The sequence below is a fragment of the Salmo salar genome, chromosome 21 (genome assembly GCF_965601325.2).
Source record: "Salmo salar chromosome 21, fSalSal1, whole genome shotgun sequence".
NCBI lineage: Eukaryota > Metazoa > Chordata > Actinopteri > Salmoniformes > Salmonidae > Salmo > Salmo salar.
The window spans coordinates 17,157,937-17,179,569 of NC_138311.1; the positions used below are offsets into that span (position 1 = coordinate 17,157,937).

At 39.9% G+C, this 21,633-nt stretch overlaps 2 protein-coding genes across 3 annotated transcripts; both read left to right on the plus strand.

Annotated features, from left to right (window-relative positions):
* Positions 1-5,517: 5,517 nt before the first annotated feature.
* bbs5 (Bardet-Biedl syndrome 5) lies at positions 5,518-12,623 on the plus strand. 2 transcript variants are annotated; one of them, XM_014163951.3, is made up of 11 exons: positions 5,518-5,680; positions 7,414-7,496; positions 7,650-7,715; positions 10,342-10,391; positions 10,486-10,613; positions 10,754-10,889; positions 10,988-11,083; positions 11,308-11,370; positions 11,581-11,715; positions 11,838-11,921; positions 12,156-12,623. In XM_014163951.3, exons 1-11 carry the CDS (start codon positions 5,619-5,621, stop codon positions 12,279-12,281), a joined length of 1,029 nt encoding a protein of 342 aa, XP_014019426.1. In that variant the 5' UTR covers positions 5,518-5,618; the 3' UTR covers positions 12,282-12,623. The 2 variants fall into 2 exon arrangements, with proteins under 2 accessions (XP_014019426.1, NP_001134089.1); NM_001140617.1 differs by lacking the exon at positions 11,308-11,370 and adding an exon at positions 11,208-11,270 and having other exon boundaries at positions 5,550-5,680; positions 12,156-12,619.
* Positions 12,624-13,376: 753 nt separating this feature from the next.
* On the plus strand, positions 13,377-21,411 carry klhl41a (kelch-like family member 41a). Its single transcript, XM_082967003.1, is given in 10 exon segments — positions 13,377-13,631; positions 13,633-13,887; positions 13,889-14,105; positions 14,108-14,413; positions 14,979-15,062; positions 15,065-15,291; positions 15,543-15,569; positions 15,571-15,714; positions 15,803-15,949; positions 21,300-21,411. Coding segments are annotated over 10 exon segments (1,749 nt in total). The 5' UTR covers positions 13,377-13,401.
* Positions 21,412-21,633: the final 222 nt, after the last annotated feature.

Genomic DNA, 21,633 nt, shown 5'->3' on the forward strand with positions numbered 1-21,633 from the left:
ACTTGAGTCAAAGGTCAAAGTAACAGCTTTAATGCATAGTGCTCTGGGTACGAGAAGTCACATCAAGACGCAAAAGTGAAACTTCCTTGAACTCAAAACTATATTTTTATTTTAACTGACTTGCCTAGTTTAATTAAGGTAAGAACAAATTCTTATTTTCAATGACAGCCTAAGAACAGTGGGTTATCTGCCCTGTTCAGGGGTAGAACAACAGATTTGGACTTTGTCAGCTCAGGGATTCGATCTTGCAACCTTTCGGTTACTAGTCCAATGCTCTAACCACTAGGCTACCTGCTGCCCCTGAGATACATTGATTCTGAAAATTATTTGTGTCATAAAACATTGTTTCTTGTAAAGGGGATAGACTTTGTCAGTTTGTTTTTCCTGCCGATTATAATAAATGTTACTTTGCATTGTCTGTCACCTTCAGGACAATTTTTTGTTGGGTGGGCTGGTCAAAATATGTAGAAAGGTCACCTCACTCAAAGTCCTATTTTTTCAGGCAGCTAAAACACATGATTTGGTCAAACAGTAAAGTACATGATCCTGTAATGAAAATCTGCCCTGCCCCTGTGCCCTCGCTGGGGCCTGTTGCTGTCTAGTGATGTTACGTTTGGTACCAGCGCTCTGAAGCATGGGTTGAAGTCGCTAAGCAGTTTACCGATGCCTGTATAATTTTATCAGAAGCACGAGAGCAATGGCATCCGAAGCATCGTTTCTTCAAACAACCACCTGATTGGTTTGTTAGAAGACAAAAAGGCTACCCTGCACACACGCTACAGCGTGTGGGACATCTTCTATAATAATTTGGTGGTTCTAAATTATTTTGACCAGCAGGTGCCACTAGTGTACTCTCGCTCAAAGCCTCAAGTAATTAATCTATTTAACACAATTGTCTGGGGAAAAAAACTCAATGTGTCACAAAGCTTCATATCCCAATCACTACCGTTGTTCCCTAACACACTACCGCCGTTGGTTCGTTAAGTAGTCATTCTTCATCGTCCGTTGTCATCAAGCTTGTGTGGCACCCAGCACATGGTCCGGTCGAGGGCAGTTGACAGTGGGGGGAACCGGCATTAGCAGGGAGCCATTCCGAACAGATGTATTCAACCACATATGTTCGGTCTTCATTGGTTGGTGGGTGGGTGGCTGCCTGTGACGTGGTGGCGGCGGCAGTAGCAGCAGCAGCAAAAGTCCGGTGGTAGTCTTTCTCCTCCAGCAGCTGCCCAGAAGTGAGCTGGGAGTGACACTATAACCAGGCAGGTAGCTTGTTAGGTCAATGAGGCACAGGTGTGGTAAACTTGGGCCAATTCTCTTCTCCAAAGAGACCAGCCATGGAGGATGGGGTCTACAATAAATCAATTAAGAAAGCAAGGAAGAGAAACACAAATTGTAACTTGAAAAGCCACTGCAAACTCAAAATACAGTACATTAAATACACACAAAAAGGGCTGGTCTCTAAGTAGGGGAAAAACGTGACATCTACATGTGTCTTCTGCATTTCGGATGGAATATAAACCTTCAATCGAATAAGAGGACTTTGTGGTTAGCTTGTGAGACATGTAGCTTCATGTTTAATACTTGTGCAATATTCAGGGACATTTCTACTTAAGTGAAACTTATGTAAATGTAATATCAGCAGTTTAAGAGTGAGTTCAACTAAGACAGAGCATTTGACCAAGCCTATACTCAATGATGATCATAAAGAACAAAGTATGTGGGTTCAAAGGACCTCCTGTCCTGTCCACTGGACTGCCTGGCGTGTCTTCACAGTCGTCCAATGTCCCTCACATACCATAGAAGCAAGTTTGTAACATCTACACAGTCCAGTATTTTTCCCATCATTAACACCTACGCAACTAATAACAAACATTCTAACAACTTTAGAGAACATTCCCTTAAGAGTCTCATTAGGTCATTAACTAATGTTTTCATAGGAATGTTACTGTGATGTGCAAGCAATGTTTCCAAGAGACCATTCCCCTAATGTAAAATAGAACTTACCCAGAACGTGGTTACCATGTTTTCAGAACTTGAGATATTAACATTCTAGACACGCTTCATGGGAACTTGGCAAAAACATTCATGTGTCCAGTTTTCTGTGGGTTAGAACAATATTCCATGAACCATTCACAGACAATGGTTGCCATGTTCGCAGAACATAAGATATTAATGTTCTAGACATGTTTCATGGGAATGTTGCAAGAACATTTAGAAAAACGTATTGCACGTCAAGTCTTGTTGCCGAGCCACTGATTGGTGAACCACTAATCTATTCATAGCTCTTTGTCTGTTGGCAAGGTTAGGGATAAATCATACACACAGTGATTTTAACACAGTGTTTTCAATTTACATCTTTGACATACATGATTATATTGTGCATGTTAATTTCTACAGTAATCATTATTCAACATGTCCTCACCTGGGATTTGAACTCTCTTGGTTCACGGTACTCTGATCTTCCTGCAACGCCACCATGTCCGTGTCAGATATCCATTAATCTGACTATTCTCATCATTGATTTTATTTACTTATTTCAGCAATTAAAGTGCTTTCTGTATAGTTGTCGAATGTTGCTGGGGCATATTAATCTGTTTTAATGATATTCCTGAATCACTATGATCAATAAAATATTTTCTTGAATGTACTTTTAAAAGAGCTGAAATTTACTTCAAAGTGCATTCACCATATTGCTTACACCTATCAAGTTGTTTCAGACCTACACAAGTGCCTAGGGAGGATGGTTTAGGGTTTCTTCTGGACAGGGATTAACTACTGTATTCTGGCCAAATAAGCACAAACCCTATAGATATCCCTTATTTGCGCAGTGGTTAGGCTGTATGTCATTGGTGCTGATGGCCTGGGTTTGAGCCGCTGGGGAGTCACCCTACTCTATATATGTTGATGTCATTATTGCTGTTTAGAATTGCATTTATCAGACATTTTGATTGTTTATGGAAATGTCTCTACCAAAATGCATGAACACCCTCAAAACTTCAAATACCTGTCAAAATAATATATATATAACTTTACTAAAACAGTATCATTTGTCATCGAATGAGGTAATCTCACCATTAATGACACAACAAATACTAACAATAACCATCTGTCATGACTTCTGCCGAAGTCGATGCCTCTCCTTGTTCGGGCGGTGTTCGGAGGTCGAAGTCGCCGGTCTTCTAGCCATCGCCGATCCATTTTCCATTTTCTATTTGTTTTGTCTTGTTTTCCCACACACCTGGTTTTCATTTCCCTCATTATGTGTTGTGTATTTAACCCTCTGTTCCCCCCATGTCTTTGTGTGGTATTGTTTATTGTAAGTGCATGTGCACATGTGTTTGACTGGTGCGTGTCGGGTTATGCTCTCCTGCCTCTGACTTCCCTGCCACCAGTTATGCACCCCTTACACCATCAATAGACCATGTTTTTCAATACAGTAAAAAATATTAAATAGTACAAGGTGGTAATTAAACATTTTATAGAAGTGAACTGTATTGTTGTTTTCTGAATAGTGATATATACTAAAGAATTTTACTAAAAGGTGTAAACATTTAATTTGCTACAGTTTGGAATTGCAGAAAGGTTCCATTTGTATTTTGTAATACTGTAAATGTTTACAATACAGTGAATAAACAAATGTAAATCAAGTCCAACAAAAGTATTCAAAACCAAGCTGGTAGTTACGGTACTACACAAACCAAACAGGTTACTGGTAGTTAGGCAGTTAGGCCTACTGCTGCAAGGCTAGACTTGGCTAACAAAACCTTCCACAACATGATGGGGCCTCTGAGAATGCAGCATGGAATGATATCAGTGGAGGCTCCTCAGAGGAGGAAGGGGAGGACCATCGTCCTCAGTGAATTTCACGAAAAATGTAAATTGTAAAACATTGAAAAAATTGTCCTTTTTAGATAAAACTATACTAAATATATTCACGTCAACAAATTATTTATTAAAACACACTGTTTTGTAATAAAGGTCTACAGAAGACTCAACAGCACTCTGAAGGGCAGCACCATGATGTAGCCGGAGGACAGCTAGCTTCCGGACTCCTTTTGGTACATTGACTTCAATACAAAACCTAGAAGGCTCTTGGTTCTCGCCCCCTTCCATAGACTTACAGAGTAATTATGATAACTTCCAGAGGATGTCCTCCAACCTACCAGAGCTCTTGCAGCATGAACTGACATGTTGTCCACCCAATCAAAGGATGAGAGAATGAATCTAGTACTGGAAGCATAAGCTACAGCTTGGCGAGTAGTTGACTCAAAGAGAAAGACTAGTTGAACAGTTTTCAACAAATTCATTTCTTCAAAAATGAAGGAGAGGCGAGAGAGAGAGTGTAATTTTTTCACTTTCAGTTTCACTTACTTAGCTAGCAAATGCAGCTGGTTAGTTTAGTTACTCAAACAGAGGGATACTATGTTAGCTAGCTGGCTATGACTATCCAACACAACACTGGAACTCTTCCAAATCAAGTTAAGCTTTTGGTTTTATTAATTTATTGCCACTGGGGCCCGCTGGTTTAACTGCTTACTGACCATACACTGTAATGTTACTACAAGATTGTAGCAGGTTTACTAACACATTAGTTCTACTGGCTATGTTGACTAGGATGTTACTTTAGCTAATATGGGGACAATGATGTACGCTGTGTGTAGCGGTTATGACATGGTTTGGCTTGGAACGTTTTTTTTGCCTGGTCACATAAAGCTGAGGTGTTGTTCATTGAAGTCCACAAACGAAGGGAAAAGGTGAAAGGAGAAGAGTGCATAGAGGCTAGAATGAATACAACGTGGCTGCTATGAAAGTGAACTGTGTTTATGCGTGATCAGGGGTGTATTCATTCCGCCGATTCTGTTGAAAAACCTTTCTTAAACGGAAGCAAACTAAACGGGTATAAAAAATAGCTCCATTTGTCCAATAGAAATGCTCGTTTGCAATTGTTGGATTAATTATTACACCCTAGATAGGATTTGAGTATCATGTAGTAGCCTAAACCTATCGATGTTACATTGAACTGGGTGAATGGAATATGAATGACAGTCATCCAACATGCTGTACTAGAAATAAGGCCATGCTCATGAAAAAAAAAAGTGTCCTCCAACATCATAAACGGCACTGACCGCCACTGGTATACAACTATGCATTTTTCTGCCAAAGTATTTTGGAAAACGTGTTGGTTGGAAATTTCACATCACTGATATGAAAAAGCTAACTTTGAAATGAATCACCACATTTTTTTGTTGACTGGTTTTGATGATACTGTTTTGTATTTGTTTTTATTCTAACGTTGAATGTGGTGTTTGTTTCTTTATTTCTTTATTAATTCACTGTCAGGTGAACAGGTATTGTTGCCAAATTAACATTCTGTGTTTGTAGTGCTGATGACACACGTTGACCTTGAAAAGCATTATTATAAGCAAGGTGAACTGTGCTTGCTTGCTATCTACCAAGAAGAAACGCGGTTTGCTTTTCTATTATGTCCCTTGTGCTTACCGTAGTAATGTTGCCAGGGCAACAGGGAATGGGAACGAGGAAGACGCGTAATCTTTGGCTGGCCATCTTGTCTGGAGAAGATTAGTAATAGTGATTCAGCTACCTGTTGTTCTAATATCATGGCTTCAATGTTGGATGTTCTTTGGGAGGATAGAGATGTTAGATTCGATATAACCGCACAGTAAGTTATTTAATTGCTCACCAGTAATGTTAAGTTAGTATAAAGATATGCAGCAGCAGAGTGCAAAGAAAAGGGGGACCTAGCCGTAGCCGTTTGATAGCTGGCTAGATTGCTGCTTTTCAACGCGGGTGTATTTACATACGCTAGCGTTTATTTCTATTCTATTGGGCTGCACAAAAATAGTCCGCGGGAAGCCAGAAGTTAAACGAAATGTACATTTACTGTGCCGGTGGGCAGGACAGTTAGTTATGATGACGGGGGGATTTGAGACAAAATATCTAAAGGAGAATATTATCATATCGGAAGAGGCGAAGCAATAGTTTTTACTCTGCCCAAAATCTGTCCACGAAAATAAACCCACGAAATTAGGAATTTTTGGATGGGAGGTCATTGATAGACTGTCGAATTTGGTCAACAACAAAATGTAATTGATAATTTTCTACATGAGGCTTATTTGACCAATTAACGTTATACGTGTCATAATGGTTACGTTGTTAGGAATGGACTGATATAACTGGGTGCACGTGCCGTTTCGGCAAATTACCTCTAAATTACTTTATATCGGAGTTGTGCCTGTTGTCATATGTTAGTAGATGGAGGACTCATGGCTATAACACGTTTTAGCATGGACATCGCTATTGAGGGCATCCACCATTTTTTAAATAATCGACTGGGTGGGTATTCCTATGAGTTGGAAGCAATCAGCCAATGAGGAAGAAGAAAATGTACTACTTTAAAATGGAGATACAAAGATGAGTCCTCTTATCTATATTTATGGCCTGTTGTTCACACGTGTATCTGCTCTCATTGACTTCAATGGCCCCACCTGCCTGGCTTTCATCATTGAGGACATGTATTTCCATTGTTAGAGCAGTCATGCTAATATCTTAATATAAAAGAGAATCTTTAGTATTATTAAACATACTTCCCAAACGTGCTGTAGACCCACTTCCTCTCTGCTTACCTCATGTGAAAATAAGTCCCGTACAAGTTATTCCTTTTTTTGTCCACGTAGGGCACATGGGGCGGCAGGTAGCCTAGTGGTTAGAGTGTTGGGCCAGTGACTAGATCGAATCCCCAAGCTGACAAGGTAAAAATCTGTCGTTCTGCCCCTGAACAAGGCAGTTAACCCACTGTTCCTAGGCCGTCATTGTAAATAAGAATTTGTTCTTAACTGACTTGCCTAGTTAAATAAAGAAAATGTGCAGCAATAACCTATTTTGACGAGGGAAGCAGAGAGGAAGTGGATCTATAACAGACCCACGTTTGGGAAGTCTGCTTAATAATATGTTCCTTTAGATATTTTGTCTCGAATTACCCTCGTCATAATGACCAACTTATTGTGCCCACTGGCACAATAAGTTGAAATTGAAGGTTATTTAACTTCTGGCTTCCCGCTGAGTGTTTTTGTACAGCCAAATACAATGGGGAGCAACGCTAGTATATGTAAATACACTCACATTTTTACATTTTAGTCATTTAGCAGGCACTCTTATCCAGAGCAACTTACAGTAGTGAATGCATACATTTCATACATTTTTCCCCCCGTACTGGTCCCCCGTGGGTATCGAACCCACAACGCTGGTGTTGCAAACACCATGCTCTACCAACTGAGCCACAAGCCACATCATCTGACTGATCTTACTAAAAGCAGCTACTGGCTAGAATGAATCTAGCTGGCTAGCTAGTTACATAGGAAAACACTGACTAGCTACAACTGTTTTTATTTACAGGCAAATGAAAACGCGACCTGGCGAGGTCTTGATAGACTGCCTTGATTCCATTGAAGACACCAAAGGAAACAATGGGGATCGAGGTAAAGTAAATGTAGCAGGTCTATCCCACTACTGACCCCAATGTAGCAATTAAGGGGGAGAGGTAAACAGCCAGACTATGTGGGACTGGAACCAGCAACCATGTGGTTATGGGCATTTGCACTAATTATACAATACTTCCTCCTTACTTGCAGGGAGGCTTCTGGTAACAAATCTGAGGATCATCTGGCATTCTTTGGCTCTGCCAAGAGTCAATTTGTGTGAGTACACCTAGACCTAGCTAGCTATGTACATTTATTTATCTTTCCTTGACATTGCTAGAGGAGCAACCACTCTGCAAAGGGAAAACATTATTATTCTCATCTCAATTCATTTAGCCTGCTTTTGGATTATGATGGTACTACAGTGGGCCACAAAGATTCCGTGCCTTTTGAGAAGTATAACTTGGTCATCTCAAGAGGTTTTAAATACAATTACTTTAGTAAGTGCCAAATAAAGTAACAGGGTTGACCGTAACAGGGTTGAGGATTTCTTCTTAAATGAGACAAATCCCCTTCTGACAGGGGGAATGGAAGCTTGTAGGGTGCAACGGAGTGGCAATTTAATACAAGCTTAACAAAACATGTTTTATAGTTTAAACATTTCTAGCCTGTCTATCTATGGGTAACAGGGTTGACGTATTATGCCCGACCCACTCATATTCCACCAGAAAATAGCCAAAAAGAGTAGAACCAGCTTACCGCTTTTACAATATCATTTGACTATTACAGTTGAAGTCAGAAGTTTACATACACTTAGGATGGAGTCATTAAAACTAGTTTTTCAACCACTCCACAAATATCTTGTTAACAAACTATTGTTTTGGCAAGTCGGTTAGGACATCTACTTTGTGCATGACACAAGTAATTTTTCCAACAATTGTTTACAGACAGATTATTTCACTTATAATTCACTGTATCACAATTCCAGTGGGTCAGAAGTTTACATACACTAAATTGACTGTGCCTTTAAACAGCTGGGAAAATTCAAGAAAATGATGTCATGGCTTTAGAAGCTTCTGATAGGCTAATTGACATAATTTGAGTCAATTGGAAGTGTATTTGTTAATGTATTTTAAGGCCTACCTTCAAACTCAGTGCCTCTTTGCTTGACATCATGGAAAAATCTAAAGAAATCAGCTAAGACCTCAGAAAAACAATTGTTGACCTCCACAAGTCTGGTTCATCTTTGGGAGCAATTTCCAAACGCCTGAAGGTACCACGTTCATCTGTACAAACAATAGTACGCAAGTATAAACACCATGGGACCATGCAGCCGTCATACCGCTCAGGAAGGAGACGAGTTCTGTCTCCTAGAGATTAACGTACTTTGGTGCGAAAGGTGCAAATCAATCCCAGAACAACAGCAAAGGACCTTGTGAAGATGCTGGAGGAAACGGGTACAAAGTATCTATATCCACAGTAAAACGAGCCCTATATCGACATAACTTGAAAGGCCGCTCAGCAAGAAAGAAGCCACTGCTCCAAAACTGACATAAAAAAGCCAGACTACGGTTTGCAACTGCACATGGGGACAAAGATCGTACTTTTCGGAGAAATGTCCTCTGGTCTGATGAAACAAAAATAGAACTGCCATAATGACCATCGTTATGTTTGGTGGAAAAGGGGGGATGCTTGCAAGCCAAAGAACACCTTCCCAACCGTGAAGCACGGGGGTGGCAGCAGCATCATATTGTGGGGGTGCTTTGCGGCACGAGGGACTGGTGCACTTCACAAAATAGATGGCATCATGAGGCAGGAAAATTATGTGGATATATTGAAGCAATCTCTCATGACATCACTCAGGAAGTTAAAGCTTGGTCGCAAATGGGTCTTCCAAATGGACAATAACCCCAAAATGGCTTAAGGACAACAAAGTCAAGGTATTGGAGTGGCCATCACAAAGCCCTGTCCTCAATCCTATAGAAAATGTGTGTGCAGAACTGAAAAAGCGTGTGCGAGCAAGAAGGCCTACAAACCTGACTCAGTTACACGAGCTCTGTCAGGAGGAATGGACCAAACTTCACCCAACTTATTGTGGGAAGCTTGTGGAAGGCAACCCGAAACGTTTGACCCAAATTAAACAATTTAAAGGCAATGCTACCAAATACTCATTGAGTGTATGTAAACTTCTGACCCACTGGGAATGTGATGAAAGAAATAAAAGCTGAAATTAATCATTCGCTTTACTATTATTCTGACATTTCACATTCTTAAAATAAAGTGGTGATCCTAACTGACCTAAGACAGGGAATCTTTACTAGGATTAAATGTCAGGAATTGTGAAAAACTGAGTTTAAATGTATTTGGCTAAGGTGTATGTAAACTTCCGACTTTAACTGTAGCTGTCCAATGTTTCTTTAGGAAAACATTTTTTTTAGGGAATAGTTTCACCGTATTAAAACGAGAGTTCAGGTCATGTAGCAGGGTTGACCGTAATTAAAATGAGAGACCGATGTAAATTAATCACATTAAATCAGTAATAATCTTCAGAAATGACATTGTCAAGGCAACAAAAATAACTAGGGTATTACTGTGATGGTAGAAATGTTGAGGTTAAGTGGGCTAAAATCTTCCTAGAAGTCGCAGAGGGTGCACCGTGTACGGAGGGACATGTCAAAATGCTGAATTTTGGCACTTTAGCAAGTCTCCGATTTATTGAAATCTACATATGGTCTATATTAAAGGGCACTTCATTTAATATAACAGGCTTTTAAAATTCTATATTGGTGCACAATTTCAACTTAAAATATCAAAACATAAAAGGCACTCATTTTGTGGAACAACCCAGCTAGTATGGTTTCTCTAAAAAAAAAATGGAGTGACATTTATGTTCTTTGTTTCACAGCTGTTGGATACAATTCCATTATTAACATCACAACAAGGACAGCTAACTCTGTAAGTATACTGTATAGGACTGTCTATCAATTTACTTTATGGGTAGACTTGCCTAGATGTCACCACCATTTATACTAAGAATGTTATTTTTCAGAAATTGAGAGGCCAGACTGAAGCACTGTATATCTTGACAAAGTCTAACAATACAAGATTTGAGTTCATTTTCACCAATGTGGTTCCAGGGAGTCCAAGACTATTTACATCTGTCATTGCTGTTCACAGGTATTTGTACCTAGAAAACAAGAAATTACCCTTGTGGAAGTTGTTACACTTTTCCAGATTATGTTATGTGATATGATTCAGTCAAGTCACTGCTGAGTTGAGTGTCTCGTCAACTAATTGTCCATATCCCTCTGCTATAGGGCTTATGAGACCTCTAAAATGTACCGTGACCTGAAGCTGAGAGGAGCTCTTATTCAAAATAAACAACTGAGGCTTTTGCCTCGAGAGGAAGTGTATGACAAAATCAACGGGGTGTGGAATTTATCCAGTGACCAGGTACACATCAACTAGCTAATCCTTCAGGAAGTATTTCAAATCAAAAGGTGTTTCATGCTCTTTCAATAAAACGTACTGATCTGAATTGTATATTGTAGGGTAATCTAGGGACCTTTTTCATCACTAATGTTCGGATCGTGTGGCATGCCAATATGAACGAGAGCTTCAACGTCAGCATTCCCTATCTTCAAATTGTAAGTGCCGTAAACAAAATAATAAAAAATCTGCTGTCATGTCCAGCCTAACAAATTTACAACACCTTTTAGGGTATTGAAAGTGATCATCTATTTTCCTTATTGTCACCTCTCTTCCCCGTAGCGTTCCATCAGAATAAGAGACTCAAAGTTTGGCCTAGCTTTGGTGATAGAAAGCTCTCAGCAGGTAATTGTGATCATTATTGTCACTTTCTTTCCCAAAGTGTTCCATCAGAGTAAGAGACTCAAAGTTTGGTCTGGCTTTGGTGATAGAAAGCTTTCATCAGGTAATTGTGATCATTTGAGATGTATCCAATGTAGTATTTGACGTATTGTGTACCATAGAATTACATATAGAACTAGTCGTTTAATAGGATATGTAGAATATCTGTGTTGTAGTATCAGCTTTAAAACATGACATAAAATACGGAGTGAAGAACTTGTCTCTTGCGTGCCATTGACATACTCCTGAGTACATACGTCTTTTTTGTTTGTAGACTGGAGGATATGTGCTTGGATTTAAGATCGACCCAATGGATAAGCTTCAAGATGCAGTTAAAGAGATCAACTCGCTGCACAAAGTCTACTCTGCCAACCCCATCTTTGGAGTGGACTATGAGATGGAGGAAAAGGTACTCCTACATTATACAAGTGACCACACATCGATGAAAATATCACAATGAATGCAGTTAGATGTGTAATGGCTTTGCCATGTTTCAACAATAAGTATTCTCTCTCCCAACAATGATTCCAGCCTCAGCCACTGGAGGAGCTGACAGTGGACCAGCCCCCTGATGATGTGGAAATTGAGCCCGATGAGCAGACTGATGCTTTCACTGTGAGTGTGCTTAGCCAAACTGTCAACTCCCCCTGGGAGTCTGATTTGTTTTCACAATCTGAAAATAACAGGTTGCTAAATTAATGTTACACAACGTACTGCAAACATGGCTTTGGTGTTGCCTAGTGCTATCATGTTTATACAGACTGAGGTATACTTTGTAAGATGGTTTAAACACTTAACCTCCTATTTAATGCCATTGTGATAACTGATTTCTATTTGTTTGCTTCTAAGGCATACTTTGCTGATGGCAATAAGCAACAAGACCGGGAACCTATGTTTTCTGAGGAGCTGGGAATTGCAGTTGAAAAGTTGAAGGAGGGGTTCACACTTCAAGGACTCTGGGAAGTCATGGGCTGAAGCATGATCACTGATAGGCGAGTTAGATGAACCTAGGTCCTGAAATCCTCCCTTTCAAATGGCACAATTGACACACTACTGTTTTTTAGAACCATTTGTAAATGTACAACGTATTTTGTCTATTGATAGGTCTTGATGTATATAATAAAGATGTAGACCTGGTCCGTGTATGAGTGACGTGAATTTTAAGAATGATTTGTAAATAAAAACAATTCTATATAACAGTGTAGTTTTGGTGTTAATGTTTATATGTACAATTTAAATAGATATTGCAAATGTTAATCATTGAATTTTGAATTGTATTTTTTAGATTGAAGAAATAAAGTATTTCAGTATATAATACATTTGGTCTGACCTTTCTTAGTTGTGACAGTCTTCTTAAATGTGTTTTTGAAATGAGTAATTTTGTTTTGTGTACAATGATCTGCAGTCTATTTACAAGTGTGCCAGAGGAGCTTTAGTATTTTACAAATGGTTCATGAGGACAGACTGTCCCGGTTGTACCTGCAGTTGCTCATTGACCCTTCCTACGAGGAAGGTCAGTCCCTTTGAAATTTACTCACATTTAAATATAAAACATGCTCAATGAGTCAGGACTAAAAGGGATCATATTCATTTCTATCGAAGATGTGATTACAGCGTCAGAGGACTTTAATGTCCACTTCATCTTTATTTTCAGTCTTACATACTTTTAATGACATAACAACTGATTATACATCAAGGATTTGTAGTAAGTGATAAAAGGGCGAACCCTTGTGATCTAGGATGTTCTTTCCTAAAACGTGACTGAATATGAGGATGTTTTCTCATCACTACGCAAAACTGCACCAGTCACTGTTACAAATGTTGTGTGTAGTCCTATAACATTACTATAACAGCTAACTATCACAGTGACAAAAGTGCACAGTTGTTTCTTTCACTCTGTGACAGCTGTGTGAAGCAGACTGCTTTCCGATTTGGCCAACCTGAATGCTACCTGAAAGGGGTGGTTGGCTATATTTAGAGGGCCAAAGTTATATTGAAGGGTCTTCCGATCTGGGGCTCAATACTGCTTAGTCCAGCTGGTACAGTGTGCTGAGAGTTGCATCCACATCCTTTGTCAAGTCACGTTTCTTACAGCATGGATCCGAAAGCCGTGAGGGAAGATCTGCGCCTGTTTCAGAGCACCCTGCTCCAGGATGGCCTGAAAGAGCTTCTGAACGAGAACAAGCTTATTGACTGCATTCTGAAAGTAGGAGACAGAAGCTTGCCCCGTCATAGACTCATTTTGACAGCCTGTAGTCCTTATTTCCGAGAGCTTTACTTCTCAGGCGACGCTAAGGAAATGGATAAGGAGGTTGTTCTGGAGAATGTATTCAGCAGAGATTGACATCACAGACGACAATGTGCAGAATATCTTTGCTGTGGCAAACCGTTTCCAGATCCCCTTAGTGTTCACTGTGTGTGCAAATTTCCTACAGAAGAGACTGTCCCCGGGTAACTGTATAGCCATATTCAGAATGGCACTGGTGCTCAACTGTCCTAGACTGGCATTGGCAAGTCGAGACTACATTGCAGATGGTTTTGAAACCCTGGCCAATGAGTATGAATTCTTAGAGCTTGCCTCATGAACTTTTTGCTGTCATCGGAGCGGACTCTCTCAATGTAGAAAAGGAGGAGGTGGTGTTTGAATCCCTGATGAAATGGATTCGAAAAGACAAGGAGAACCGTGTCAAGACTCTGGATGAGGCCTTTGACTGCGTCCGTTTCCGTTTACTCCCAGAGAAGTACTTCAATGAGAAAGTGGAAATGGATGACATCATCAAGTCTGACCCTGAACTCCTAAAAAAAAATCTAAGTAATCAAAGGATGCAGTTAATGGTGAAGTAGAAGAGGATAACAGGTTACCTGGTTACCTGAATGATATCAAGAGAGTTGGTATGTATTCCAAGGATCTTGTGTTGATGATCAACTACACTGCTGCAGAGGCCTATGATGGTGTTGAGAACAAATGCTTCCTTGCTGCATTGACTGAGCAGATACCACACAACCATGTCAGCCTGACATCAGAGAAGAATGATCTCTTCATCCTGGGAGGATTGTTTGTCGATGAAGAGGATAAAGAAGCTCCATTACAGTGCTACTTTTATCAGGTAATAAGCCATGTTTTTTCACTTCCTAAGGACATTCACTACCAAATGAATGAATTAATATGAATGACATTTTATTTTCGTGTCAAATCGCCAACCCATCCCCTATGAGGTTAATTGACACATAAACAAACATTACAATAATTCACTGTGATAATTCAGTGATATTTCTTCCGTTCTGTGCAGTACACACCACATAAGGAGTGAAAAATAAATCAATACATAATAGTAAATAAGGTTATCAAAGCAATAACTATAACCCTAGAGCAGTAAAATAATACAAATATACAGATAAATAAATACAGAAAAATTAAACGGAAGGCATTTGAACCCAGTCAAGCACAAAGAGAAGATTCAAGTGGGAGACAGGCCTACACACAATCTATATACTGTACATGCGTGCCATTTGCTGTATAGAAGCTAAATATTTTTATACCAATGATATACGTTTAAACTAGCACCATGTGTAATGCTATGAGCAAGGAACGTTCTCTGACCATCAGAAATTGAAAACCATCCATAGATGGCTTCATGACCGGAACATTCTAATATCAGGGTCTTTTTTCAGCTGGACATCCTTGCTGCTGATTGGATAGCTCTGCCCCCTATGCCCTCTCCCAGATGTCTGTTCAGTATGGGAGAATTTGGCAATAAAAAAAAAATTCTGTAGCTGGTAAAGATCTACAGTCCAGCATGTCTCTTGACTATGTAATGCGCTATGATGTTGAGTAAGTATTAACCACTTGGCTGAGTTCATATATTCCCACACTTAAAACCTTAAGTGTACCAGGGGTCAGTGTGCTGCTAACAATTTAGCTTCCTCCCCTGTCCGACTGCCCCATACTGGGCTCGAACCAGTGATCCTCTGCTTCGCAACACAAGTGACCGCACTCCTTGACCACGTTCCAACGGGTTGTGCCACCCAAAAATGACCGATTGTATAGCTCCATCCACGACATTTCAAGCTGACTAGTGTAGCTAATGGCACGTTCTTAACTTCGTTACAAAAGGTTTAAAATAGTAGATGCTTGATGTAAAACAAATGAGTTTGTGTCGTTTTATAATCCTCATTGAGACGATGGTTTATCCCTGTGTTCCTAAATGTGATTTCCCATCCTTTTTTTTATAAAAGCAAAGCAACCAATAAGATGTTTGCATACAGAATGGAAGGAGCTGCCTGCTATGAAAATGGCAAGATCCATGTTTGGGGCAGTCATTCACAATGGGAAGATTGTGGTGACTGGAGGGGTCAATGAAGATGGTCTCACCGCTGCATCTGAAGCATATGACTTTGGAACCAACAAGTATGTGCCTTGACGTTGTAGTCTGTAGGCTATGATTAGCAACAATCTAACAACAGAGCCATTCAGTTAACAATGATCCCCTTTCCAGGTGGGTGCCCTTCACAGATTTCCCCCAGGAGAGGAGCTCAGTGAACCTGGTCAGTAGTGGAGGATTGCTGTATGCCGTTGGCGGCTTTACTATTGTGGCGACGGAGGACGACAAAGTTGCCCCTACGGAAATCATTGACTTCTGGCAGTAAGTGATTAACTAGTACCCAAATTTCATCCAATCCCATATACAGTATATTCAGAAAGTATTCAGACCCCTTGAATTTTTCACAATTTTGTTACATTACAACCTTATTCTAAAAGAAATTAAAACAAAAAATTCCCTGATCAATCTACACACAATGCCCCATAATGACAAAGCAAAAACAGGTTTTTAGACATTTTTGCACATGTATTAAAAAAAAAAAACTGAAATATCACATTTACATACTATAAGTATTGAGACCCTTTACTAAGTACTTTGTTGAAGCACCTTTGGCAGTGATTACAGCCTCAACTCTTCTTGGGTATGATGCTACAAGCTTGCCACATCTGTATTTGGGCAGTTTCTCCCATTCTTCTCTGCAGATCCTCTCAGGCTCTGTCAGGTTGGATGGGAGCGTCGCTGCACAGCTATTTTCAGGTCTCCAGAGATGTAAGCTTGCAAAAAAACACTTCTTAAATATTTGATAATTTTACTAATACAGTATGCCGGTATAGGTGTAGCAGGGGTCAGTGTGCTGCTAACAATTTAGTTTCCTCCACTGTCCGACTGCCCCATACTGGGCTCGAACCTGTATCTGGTTCAAGTCCGGGCTCTGGCTGGGTCACAAGCACATTCAGAGACTTGTCCCGAAATCATGCCTGCGTTGTCTTGGCCGTGTGCTTAGGGTCATTGTCCTGTTGGAAGGTGAACCTTCGACCCAGTCTGAGATCCTGAGCACTCTGGAGCAGGTTTTCAAGGATCAAGGATCTCTCTGTACTTTGCTCCGTTCATCTTTCCCTCGATCCTGACTCGTCTCCCAGTCCCTGCTGCATGATGCTGCCACCATCATGCTTCACCGTAAGAATGGTGCCAGGTTTCCTCCAGATGTGACAGGCTGTCATGTGCCTTTTACTGAGGAGTGGCTTCTGTCTGGCCACTCTACCATAAAGGCCTGATTGGTGGAGTGCTGCAGAGATGGTTGTCCTTCTGGAAGGTTCTTCCATCTACATAAGACCATAAGGTTCTTGGTCACCTCCCTGACTAAGGCCCTTCTCCCCCGATTGGATCAGTTTGGCTGAGCGGCCAGCTTTAGGAAGAGTCTAGGTGGTTCCAAACTTCTTCCATTTAAGAATGATGGAGGCCACTGTGTTCTTGGGAACCTTCAATGCTTCAAAGCAATATGGGAAACCTTCCCCAGATCTGTGCCTCGACACAATCCTGTCTCAGAGCTCTCCGGACAATTTCTTCGACCTCATGGCTTTTCCTCTGACATGCACTTTCAACTGTGTGTGCCTTTCCAAAGTATGTCCAATCAATTGAATTTACCACAGGTGGACTCCAAGTTGTAGATACATCTCAAGGATGATCAATGGAAACAGGATGCACCTGAGCTCAATTTCGAGTCTCATAGAAAAGGGTCTGAATACTTATGTAAATAAGGTATTTGCTTTTTAATTGTAATACATTTGCAAAAAAAAGTAAAACCTGTTTTCGCTTTGTCATTATGGGGTATTGTGTGTAGATTTAGAAAAAATATATATTTAATACGTTTTAGAATAAGGCTTTAATGTAACAAAATGTGGAAAAGGAAAGGGGTCTGAATACTTTCCGAATGCACTGTACTCTGCCATCTTTAGTGATGCTCTATATTAAAATATCCTCGATAAGTTGATCATTTCTGATGTTCAAATGGTTTCACTGCCACTTATTGTATGCTCGGTACCAAAGGTATAACCAGGGTTGCCAGGTCTACCTACTATTTCTAGACCAATGACCTCTGAAAACCCGCTCCCCCCAAAACATTTGCAGCGAGAGAGGACTTTCCACATATAAACCAATTAACCCTTTTCCCATAACATTATTAAGCAAATTAAGAAAGAATATTGATGTCATTAACATAGGCTAAGAAGCAAAATTCGGTTTTCCATCAAAATTATAATTATTGCAGGGTTTAGAAGATATGGCAAGAAAAAAGATAAATTGTCTTTAATAAACTCTCCAGATCATTTTCCATCAATGAATGTCGATTTAACTAGTTTTGAGTGCTATGATTAAGCAACAAGGCCCGAAGAGGTGTGGTATATGGCCAATATACCACGGCTAAGGGCTGTTCTTAGGACATAGCCCTTAGTCATGTAGAGCCACCTTATCAGCCATTACAGATGCAAGTCTCTTGGGGTATGTCTCTGTAAGCTTGGCACATCCAGCCACTGGGATTTTTGGCCATTCTTCAAGGCAAAACTGCTCCAGCTCCTTCAAGTTGGATGGGTTCCGCTGGTTTACAGCAATCTTTAAGTCATACCACAGATTCTCAATTGGATTGAGGTCTGGGCTTTGACTAGGCCATTCCAAGACATTTAAGCGTTTCCCCTTAAACCACTCGAGTGTGGTTTTAGCAGTATGCTTAGGGTCATTGTCCTGCTGGAAGGTGAACCTCCGTCCCAGTCTCTGGAAGACTGAAACAGGTTTCCCTCAAGAATTTCCCTGTATTTAGCTCCATCCATCATTCCTTAAATTCTGACCAGTTTCCCAGTCCCTGCCAATGAAAAACATCCCCACAGCATGATGCTGCGACCACCATGCTTCACTGTGGGGATGATGTTCTCAGGGTGATGAGAGGTGTTGGGTTTGGCCAGACATAGCATTTTCCTTGACGGTCAAAAAGCTCAATTTTAGTCTCATCTGACAAGAGTACCTTCTTCCATATGTTTGGGGAGTCTTCCACATGCCTTTTGGCGAACACCAAACATGTTTGCCTATTTTCTTTCTTTTAGCAATGGCTTTTTTCTGGCCACTCTTCCGTAAAGCCCAGCTCTGTGGAGCGTATGGCTTAAAGTGGTCCTATGGACAGATACTCCAATCTCCGCTGTGGAGCTTTGCAGCTCCTTCAGGGATATTTTTGGTCTCTTTGTTGCCTCTCTGATTAATGCCCTCCTTGTTTGGCCCTTTCTTGGCAGGTTTGTTGTGGTGCCATATTCTTTACATTTTTTAATAATGGATGAAATGGTGCTTCGTGGGATGTTCAACATTTCTGATATTTTTTTTTATAACCAATCCTGATCTGTACTTCTCCATAACTCTGTCCCCTGACCTGTTTGGAGAGCTCTTTGGTCCTTATGGTGCCGCTTGCTTGGTGGTGCGCCTTGCTTAGTGGTGTTGCAGACTCTGGGGCCTTTCATATACTGAGATCATGTGACAGATCATGTGACACTTAGATTGCACACAGGTGGACATTATTTAACTAATTATGTGACTTCTGAAGGTAATTGGTTGCACCAGATCTTATTTAGGGGCTTCATATCAAAGGTGGTGAATACATATGCATGCACCACTTTTCCATTTTGAATTTTTTAAAACAAGTAATTTTTTTCATTTCACTTCACAAATTAGGACTATTTTGTGTATGTCCATTACATGAAATCCAAATAAAAATACATTTAAATTATAGGTTCTAATGCAACAAAATAGGAAAAACACCAAGGGGGATGAATAATTTTGCAAGGCACTGTATAAACTGGTTACCAACATAATTACATCTGTAAAAAGTATGTTTTTGTAATTGCTGTGGTACACATCTGATATACCATGGCTTTCAACCAATCAGCATTCAGGGCTCAAACCACCCAGTTTATAATTGTCAATAAATCCTCTTTGCACTAATGCATAACTATAGATAAATTCGACAGGAGAGTTTGAGTGATGAAAGTTGAACAGAGGATCTCGAAATCTTTGTGCAAGAAATACTTGGACAAACTTAAAAAAAACGAATGTTAGGCTATTTTCTGGCAATGGTGCCGTTATTATGTGCCAGTTGTTAAGACTACAAACCCTTATAAATGGCCTATTTGTGAGATTGACTTATTTCAATACACATAGGCTACTGACTAAAATCTGGCTTTATAATTGCAATTCAATTTTGCCATGGTTTGCTGAGCTAGATGCAGGTAGCCTATAGCCCCTGATAGGTTAACATCTAATTTCAGGGAAAAGTCCACAATGATACTGACATTAAATGTGGAGAATGATACATTTGCATAATAACACAAGACTACAACCACAAACTGAGTTATATGCTATTTATTCAATCCGTTTTCCAGCTCCAGGTAGGCTACACAAGTGGCACAAAATGATTAGCAATGACTCCAGTGATTTCGTCATTTCAATATATATTTATTGTATGAAATGGTAGCCTGCAATGGCATATAAATTAATAGCCTACTTAATGGTTAACAAATGCAGCACATCATTCTCCATATTTAATGTAATTTTCATTGTGGACTTTTTCCCGTAACACAAGCGAGTTCCATAACTTCCATTTCAATTTTCCACTCGTGCAGCTCTCCAGACCCTAGAACTGAGCATGATAAAACTCTTAGCTTGATACTGTTATCCATAAGGAAAGTCGACATTAGAATGCAGTTTACTTTAAACCACCTTGTGAGCGAATTTTTCTAAAGAGCGCTAGTGTGCGTTAATGTTTTATGGAAAAAGGGTGTCTCCAAAAGGACATATCTAAATAGCCTACATGCAACTGGTAAAAGTGCGTGTTTGCTGCTGTCTCCGTGACTCAGCTCTCTCTACTGCAGCACTCCCCCCTCCCCCCATTCACTCACTCAATAACAGACTGCTCACTGCCTGATAATCAGCAGCAGCAGGTCACAGTGAAAAATATATATATATATATATATATATATATATATATATATATATATACACACACACACACACACACACACACACACACACAGTACCAGTCCAAAGTTTGGACACACCTTATCATTCCAGGGTTTTTCTTTATTTTTCTACACAGGGTTGGGTAGGTTACTTTATAAATGTAATACATTAGTTATTAGTTACCTGTCCAAAATTGTAATCAGTAATGTAACTTTTGGAATACCCAAACTCAGTAAGGTAATCTGATTACATTCAGTTACTTTTAGATTACTCAACCCTTAAGAGGCATTAGAAGACAAACATGTATGTGCCAAGCGGTCATCAAGGCAAAGGGTGGCTACTTTGAAGAATCTCAAAAATAAAATATATTTTGATTTGTTTAACCCTTTTTTTTGGTTACTACATGATTCCATGTGTTATTTCATAGTTTTGATGTCATCACTATTATTCTACAATGTAGAAAACAGTAAAAATAAAAACCCTTGAATGACTAGGTGTGTCCCAACCTTAGACTGGTACTGTATATTTAAGAGAAATGCCATGATGGTAGTAGCCCAAAACCCACCACCCATACATTTTCACCCACGACATCGTTTCCAAAGTATCCCAATTTAGCAGAAAAAACACAAACATAGCAACACTGGGTATAACATCTAACTTCTCTTTTCTCCTGTGGCACGTATGAGGAGGATAAAAGTGAGTGGACCGGAATGCTCAAAGAGCTGCGTTATGTCGCAGGGGCCTCCTGTGTGTCTATGCGCCTCAATGCAGCCAAAATGCCCAAATTGTGAACAAGAACACAATATGTACTGTCTAGATGTAACATGGAGGACTGCGAAAACTATTTATTTAAAGTGACTTTCATCCAGATCCTTCAGGATTGTAACCCACCCTAATGTTGTATTGTATTCTGTTGCCCGTCTTTGTAAAGTTTATTGAACCTTTATTTAACTAGGCAAGTCAGTTAATAATTTGTTCTTATCTACAATGACGGCCTACCAAAAGGCTAAAGA